The sequence below is a fragment of the Cyprinodon variegatus genome, unplaced genomic scaffold (assembly GCF_000732505.1).
Source record: "Cyprinodon variegatus isolate N-32 unplaced genomic scaffold, C_variegatus-1.0 Scaffold90, whole genome shotgun sequence".
NCBI lineage: Eukaryota > Metazoa > Chordata > Actinopteri > Cyprinodontiformes > Cyprinodontidae > Cyprinodon > Cyprinodon variegatus.
The window spans coordinates 1,105,764-1,113,864 of record NW_015150543.1 but is presented as its reverse complement, the minus strand read 5'-3'; the positions used below and the strand labels follow the sequence as shown (position 1 = coordinate 1,113,864).

General features: G+C 36.9%; 1 protein-coding gene across 2 annotated transcripts; it reads left to right on the top strand.

Annotated features, from left to right (window-relative positions):
• Positions 1 to 533: 533 nt before the first annotated feature.
• On the top strand, positions 534 to 7,744 carry LOC107084015 (E3 ubiquitin-protein ligase TRIM17-like). Of its 2 annotated transcripts, none has more exons than XM_015373642.1 (7): positions 534 to 644; positions 2,479 to 3,067; positions 3,179 to 3,274; positions 3,349 to 3,582; positions 6,544 to 6,691; positions 6,787 to 6,813; positions 6,895 to 7,744. In XM_015373642.1, the coding sequence occupies exons 2-7, from the start codon at positions 2,489 to 2,491 to the stop codon at positions 7,458 to 7,460; spliced, it is 1,650 nt and encodes a 549-aa protein (XP_015229128.1). In that variant the 5' UTR covers positions 534 to 644; positions 2,479 to 2,488; the 3' UTR covers positions 7,461 to 7,744. The 2 variants fall into 2 exon arrangements, with proteins under 2 accessions (XP_015229128.1, XP_015229129.1); XM_015373643.1 differs by lacking the exon at positions 534 to 644 and adding an exon at positions 2,237 to 2,256.
• Positions 7,745 to 8,101: the final 357 nt, after the last annotated feature.

The following is an 8,101-nucleotide window of genomic DNA, read 5'->3' as shown; positions in this document are numbered from 1 at the left end:
CCTTGGATGCAGTTGCTATAGGTAGAAAGAATTGATTTAAATGTTTTGAAGGGTCATAATGTTCTAACCTACATACAGATTTTGAATGTGATTACTTTTTTAGTTGCTTGTTAGTTAGTTGCCACAACCCTATCAGGAGGAGTGTGTCCTGCATGTCAATGACTTAACGCATTTAGCCGGTTTTCCTTAGATAGAAACTTTTTTCCCAAACTGATCGAACGATCTGAATCAATTGTCTCTGTAAATTGTCTTGAGCTGATGTATTGTGAATTGGTGCTATATAAATAAACTTAACTGTATTAAAATATATGTATATGTGGCATGATAACTGATGAGTTTTTTCATCAAGAAAAGAGAGATATAAAGCAACATTTGTTTCAAGATGACAGATATCTTTCTAATTTGTATGCTCAAACTTAAAGAGCAGTTATAAGTTTTATTTGTTTCAGGGTTTTTTTTTTTAAGCTTGTGAAATGACCACACCCACAAAGTGCTAAAGGCTGAGCCTCCTTTTCAGTTTCAGTGGCTTTGTTTCACTGGAGGAGATTAACTCTGAAACACTTTCTTTCTTATGGCTTTAATCCTACATGTAAAATATTCCTGAAAACACTGGAGTTTATTGCATAGGATGTGATACAGCTGCGGTGAGTTGTTTTTGAAGGGATCTGGTTATTTCTGTTGCTTTAAAATCATTATAACCGATGTAACAAAATAATAAAATGTTTTACCCCATTCCGGTGGATATGACTCACTGGGCGTGCCAGAGTTAGATTCCTTGTTTGCCTTTAGGCAGATTCCAAACATTTAACTGACTTTGTATCTATTACTTTATGTTCTGCTATGTAACTGTGTATCATGGAGGACTGTCTAGTCTTAAATTAAAACACACTCTGCATTTTTAAATACCAAATACTTAAAAACAAAAGCTGTTAACCATGTATCTAATTCAAAGATCACACCGGGTCAAAAACACATTGCAAAATAATTTGTCAGTTACCAATTTATTATTTTAATATCAAACTAATTACCATTTTCTAAAATTTGCAGTAATAAAAAATTTAATTCAGTGAAGTTTATTTGTAGTTATTTCTGGGTCTTTCTTAAACTTACAGCAGATTTTCTATTATGAGTTGAAACATGCACTTTTATGCATGACTGTAAAGTTGCAAAGAAAATAATTGCTGCATAGGTCATTGATTGATGTGTGAAAAGTTACCAGTTTAGCTTCTTTTCCAGTTAACGGAAGTGGTTAGTTTTTATATACAATTCTGACATTAGACATAACTTTTTCATTCACTCTTTATACACCACTCAGCGCTAAGTTTAATTAGGGACCATTTTTCTTCATCCTGCCTTATTCTATCTCTATTTGCCCACTCTGCAGTATTTGTTAATTCAATCTCTATCTCGATCTCATCTGGTCTCTTCCTATTTAGCTGTGACTCAATCCTGGAGAGAAATATCAGCTGTGCTGCTGCCATCAAGACCTTTGTTTATGGATATTGGAGATTGGCCTTTTTTTCAGTGTAGTCCTGTTACTCTGACTGTGACTAACAAGATGTTCTCTTTTCATGTTCTGTCATGGGGGTTGGGTCGTCTCTCACCTGCCTGGTTATGAATTTACTGGACGCTGCCGCCTGTGGAGCTTTTGACAGTTACCTTTTGTATCTCTGCTTCTTTCTGTATCTCTGCTTGTGTTTCCTTGAACCCCAGTCGGCCTCGGCAGATGGCTGCCCACTCTAAGCCTGGTTCTGTTGGAAGTTTCTAACTGTTAAAAGGGAGTTTTCCTCTCCACTGTCGCTACAAGCATGCTTGGTGTGAGGTATTGATTTTGAGTCAATGACTCAAAGTAATCAGCTGGTTATTCTTGGATAGAAAACCTTGAGCCAATCTGACTGTATTATCTCCCTGAATTGTCTCCATAAAGTGCCCTGAGATGAGGTGTTTGAGAACTTGCATTATATGAATAAACTGAATTGAATTTAAATGAATTATTGTGCAACTCGTGAAATAATCTTCAGCATCCTTTTCCACACATATTTCCTTTTTCTGCTGTTTATTTGTAGTGGATAGAAGTTACCATATATATATATATATATATATATATATATATATATATATATATATATATATATACATACCTGAAAACATTTCTTTTTTTTTAACTATTGAGCTTATCTTCAATGATCAGGCAAACATATTGACCAGCCTTATTCTAGTTCTGGTGTCTTTTTTTCACCTGCTGACCTACTGAAGGTATGTTTTTTTCTGGCTTTCACTCCAATTGCTTAAAGTTGCTGCCACTATTGTTGATTAAGGTTTGATATGACCATTGCCCATTACATTTTTAACAATTTTTTAGGGAGAACTGAGGAGCTCTGACTAACAGAGCAATGTTATGGCTCCTCTTGGTCATGCTACAGATAATGCATATTCTGTAAAAAAGTTGGTAATAACAATTTCTTTTCCCTCCTTCAGAGATCATATAATGTCTACTAACAGCATCCTGGACACATTACCAGAGGAACATTTCCGTTGTTCTATCTGTCTGGACCTCTTCACAGAGCCAGTCACCACACCGTGTGGTCATAACTTCTGTAGGACCTGCCTCACTCAGCAATGCAGCGACGGCGAGTTTTATCAGTGTCCAAAGTGTAACAAACGATTCTTTATGAAACCAGAGTTTTCCACAAATGAAGTAATTGCAGAAATGTCAGTCCAAATAAAGAGAAGAAAAATTGAAGCACTTGAAAGTGTCAACAAACCGTGGAAGGTGAAATGTGACGTGTGCACAGATGTAAAGTTCAAGGCCTCCAAATCGTGCCTTGTGTGTCTGACTTCATACTGCGATGGACACCTGGAGCCTCACCAGCGGGTCCCTGGCCTGATGAGACACAAGTTAGTAGACCCTGTGGAGAACCTGGAGGAGAAGGTTTGTGAAAAGCATGCAAGGATGCTGGAGTTTTTCTGCAGAAAGGAACGAGTGTGTATTTGTCTGCTGTGCTGTGAAGTGGAACACAGAGACCATGAGACAGTTCCTGTTGAAGAGGAAGGGGAACTGCAGAAAGTGAGATAATTTATATTGTGCACTTTGACTTCACAATGTTGTCAAACCACAGAGCTTGATAATATGCATTTTGTTCAGTTATATTGATTATCTTACAATTGTTTATTCCAGGAAAACATTGAATCCAACCAAGCAAAAATCAAGCTGATGATTAATAAAAGACTGGAAAAGATAGAGGAATTTCAAAAATCCTCAAAAATGAGCAAAGTGAGCTTTTAAAAAAGCATTATTTGAGGAAAATTGCTTAAATCTGTGGTAATAACAAAACTATCTTTCAATAGGTGAACGCAGACAATGAAACTGAGGATGCAGAGAAACTTTTTAGCAATCTGGTGTTTAGAGTGCAAGATGTTCAAAGGACAGTGAAAGAATATATTGATAAAAAACTTCAAAAATCCAATGTAAAAGTACAAGGGTTGATTGAGAAGCTAGAAGAGGAGGTTGCATCTTTGAAGACGAGACACGACAAGCTAGAGGAGCTTTCACAAAATGAAGATCACCTTCAACTTGTGCAGGTAAGTGAGTCTGCAAAGCGTTACACCTTCTCCTACAGCAAATTATTTAGGAATGATTTGATAAATGTCAACTGAAAGATTTACAGTAGGCCCAAGGAGGCACATAATGATCAGGGAAGGTTCCTGTAGAAAGTGTTGGCAAAAGGGAATGACATTCAGCACAGTTCTTTGAGCTCACTGGGTACCTGCCTCCCATTTCAAATTTTTACCAAATCGCAGCAGCAGTTGCAGCTTGATTTTGTTTCAAAACTAGTGGAGTTAACTGATAAATCAAACTTTCACCAAATCTGATTGGGGGGAGATGCGCAACCATCTTCGGAACCAAAAGGTAAAAATAGGCATTGTCTGTATCCGAATGTCCACCCTGATCACTATATAGGGCACTATATATATTGATTAAGCCATTTTATGTGAGTGTCCAAACATCCAGTGGAAGAAAAAGTAGAGGACTCGAAATTTCACAAAATGCACCTTGAAAAGTAGTGATCATCCATGGTCACTAGACAAGCAGATATATCCCAGAATGCATTTGCATGCATGCTTAGCGAGGAAAGCTCTCCTCCAGTATGGGATTTGTTTTCACAGCGGCCCGCTGTCACTACCCGACAGCAGCGACAAATAACAAAAATGGTGCAGGCACAGTGCTTGGGGCAGATTTACGTCACTAACAGGGAGTGAAAAACAAAAATCTGTCTTAACGGTCAGTTAACTGTGTTCACCATAAAGTCCACTATATAGCTCCTGCTCTATATATTGATTGAGGGATCCAGGTGTTAGGGCGGATGTTCAGACACAACCATAATTTTCTTGTTTTCAAAATGAAATAGAGGATATTCCAGCTAAAACGGGCATGATGTTTTTTTTGCTTTAGCCTTATACCTCTGGTTGACCACATACAAGTCACTGCATTTCATTAATTCGAAACATTTATGATTTGTGATTATTGATACATTTACTTTGTATTAAGACTACAGTCCCCATTTGAACATGGTTAAAATTTGGAAAACATATCTCAGTTGGAAAGGCAATCATGACAGTTATGGAGTTCTAGTACTGTATTCACCAAAGAGATTTGTACTGCTACTGTTCCTCTCCTGGACAACCTATCATAATAAACCCCCTAAGTAATTTTTTCTCAACGAATCTCAGGTATCTGGACTTGAACCATCATTTTCAGGTGTAGAGTGGAGGAAAACAAACTGCAATATTCTTTTGGACAGCTTATCAGCAGTAGATGGATGTCCTTTATTGCAGCACACACTGTCATGCATGCGCCCCTGTTCAAAGTGTGGCTCAGTATCTATTGCCTTTTAGATTGCAAATTCTTGACAACCAAGATTATCACAGAGACCAATAGGATCGCAATAAATGGGTTTCTAATTAGGCTGTAACCTTGGCATCAAAACAGCCTGTGATTTAAAAAAAAATCAAATTCCTATAGGACCAATCGATGCCTTGTATGTTGTCGGCATATTGAATTTATTTCCTGCACCAGAAAATAAAATATGCTGCTACCAATAATTAAACAACACATGCTTTGTCCATGTAGATAACAGGTAGGAATCAGTAGTCTATTGGCAGTAATTTGCAGTAAACTGATATAAATGATGTAAAACAAAAGGTAGAAGGGTAGTTAATGGTCTGGGAGCAGAACCCAGCACTGCAATGTGGAGGACCTCCAAATGTTTATTGACCTACACTGCAATCGTATAACCACCCAGAACACCTTCTGAGTTTTCCACAGTTGAGCAGGACTCTGATGATACATAACAATGTAGTCCTCTCTAGTGTGAAGTTGTCTTACATTTCTAACAATGTTAGAACTATTGTTTTTCATATATTCTATCTTAGTCCTTTAGTTCTTCAACTCATCCTACGAGTTCTAATTACATATGAAGAACCTTAATTTGAGAGAAAAGAAACAAAAGCTTTTTCAATTTTTGCATAAAGACTCATTTTGGTACAGGATGCAATGAGTTATTGAATGAGTTACTTACATGTTGTAATGTGTTATGATTTACATGGGAGTCTGCGGATTTAAAATGTTATTTCCCATGAGCTACGATCCGTAGTGTCTCCCAGTAATTTCATCGATTTTTCAATGAAAGAGAAAAGTAAGCTTATGGGGGATAGAAATGTCACAGCATCTGGCAATACAGTTACCTTTCTACACACTCATGGATGTAAATCTGCCATTATTCATTTATATATATATATATTTTTTTGTGAAATTACAACTTATAATAAAGCTTTTTTTTAATTGGAAGTTCAAGTTTAGTAGCTGTGGTCACTTTTCTTTGTGGCACCCTCCAATTACTCTTAGATCAGTGGTTCCCAACCCTGGTCCTCAGGGACTCTACATGTTTTAGATATGTCATGTTAATCATCCATTCTTTTCTGGTGTGTTGCTACAAAGGAACACCTAAAACATACAGGACAGGGGTCCCTGAGGAACAGGATTTGGAGCAACTGTTGTCCTGTGGGCCAATACACAGATAAAACAAATATCTTCCCATTTTTCAATTTGATGTTGGCAAGTATCTTTATGTGAAATCTTTGAACACAAATCTTTAAAAATATAAAAAATGTGGTGTTATGTTTGAGCAAACCCCATCTCTGTTAGTTTTAGTAAAACGGTCTGTAGTGTTTTAAAATGTCAATAACTGTCATGATTTTTCTAAGGCTTGGTGGTGGAACAGAGAAACACAAAAGACAAGACAAACAGACAAACACAAAAACTGGGATCCTGACAATAACTAAATGTGGCCAGCAAAGAAAAACAGCAAAAAGTTCTACTCTGCTAATATTGTATTTTATATTTTGTTATAAAGTAACAACAGATACTGTATATACCTATATGCTTGAGAAATAATCATCTCAATTCTCAGCAAATCAGCCTTATCAATGTTTTACTGTCTGTTCAAATTCCATTCATTCCATGATTACCTTGAATATTCTCAGACTTTGCAGGCCCTGGACACCATGTCAGCAAGCAAAGACTGGTCCAAGACCAAGGTTTACCCTGACCTGTACATTCAAACAATGAGGCGAGCAATGGATAATCTTGTGAACATTTTCCAAAAAGAACAAACAACACTGACAAGCATGGGTAAAAATAATTTCTGTGCATATTTAGTTGTTTTCCACAAAAAAAAAAATGAAATTCTTTTACTGTAAACTGTGTTTATGTTTGACCCCTCTTAGAACTGACCAGAATGAAAGAATACAAAGGTCAGATAGTTTTAAGTTTACTTTTATTTATTGCTGTTTGCTAAATATTTTTGATAAGACCTTCTGTTTCATTTTTCACAGAATCAGTAACATTTGATGAATCCACTGCTGGGGTTGGCCTCATAATAACAGACTTTGGAAAACGACTTAAGTACTCAAAAACTGCAAGGTCATCAACACCGTCTTCGAACTCAAAAAGGTTTCGTCTGCCAATGGTTTTTGGGATGAATGGCTTCACCTCTGGCCGTCACTACTGGGAGGTCCAGGTGGGCCTGAGGAACGACTGGGATATTGGTGTGGCCCTGGAAACAATCGATAGGTCAGACGATGATGTGAGAAAAGACAAGGGATTTTATTCTATTGGAAAATCTGGTTTTGATTATGAGGTTAACGAAAAACCCCGTAAAGTTCTCCATCTTAGTCCCAGGCCAAGACACGTGGGGGTGTTTTTAGACTATGAGGCGGGTCGAGTGTCATTCTTTGATTTGAACAAGAAGTTGCATATTCATTCTTTCAACAAAGAGTCTTTCACAGGAAAGCTTTTCCCATATTTTTACCTGTACAGTGGTGCAAAGAGGTCTGAGCCTTTGGTTCTCCATTTTATGCAAGATCCAGGATACTTGCTGACTCTTATTCAACCTATTTGATGTGCTAAAAAAAGCAAAAAAACAACTGAATAAATCCTCTAGTGAGATTCTCAATTCATTTTCTGCAATAAGAGATTTAAAAATGCAAATACAGTAACAACGACAGTCCGTCATATTAGTTAAGATCAGTAGAAAGAGAACATTTTTTGTCTTACTGTACATATTTTTGGTTTGGTGCACTTTGGTGCTACCAGAGAAATTAGCTTTTGTGACATCCAGTCAACGTCCTACTGGTGGACATCAAATACGAAGTCTTCTTAATCAAACTGTTGGACAGAAACTAACATCATCACAGAATTAATCTCTTTGTTTCTTTGTTGTGATTTGTTTTAAATCATATTTTAATTTAATTGAAGCTGAATTTTAACAGAATTTTTAGCTTCTATTTGCATTACATAGCAGTAAATGTTGTTTTATAAAGTAGCTGCCATTCAAAATGGCCCTTCCAAGTCAAAAGCCAGCCCAATGGCAGCCGGATGGCAGTAAAATCCCCTCCAACTTCCAGCCACTAGCCTTCTCCTGGGCGTGCATATTTTTTTACTGTATTTTTTTTACAGGGTCTGACCAGGAGGTACTATTCTTTAGATCTTAATATCCACAAATCCTGACAGAAAGAATATTTTTGTACAAATTTTGAAGGT

Excerpts from the sequence above, each read along its gene's own strand:
- LOC107084015 (XM_015373642.1), top strand. The coding sequence starts at position 2,489 with ATGTCTACTAACAGCATCCTGGACACATTACCAGAGGAACATTTCCGT. Across the intron at positions 3,583-6,543 it reads ATCACCTTCAACTTGTGCAG|ACTTTGCAGGCCCTGGACAC; the intron begins GTAAGTGAGTCT and ends GAATATTCTCAG. Across the intron at positions 6,692-6,786 it reads AACAACACTGACAAGCATGG|AACTGACCAGAATGAAAGAA; the intron begins GTAAAAATAATT and ends GACCCCTCTTAG.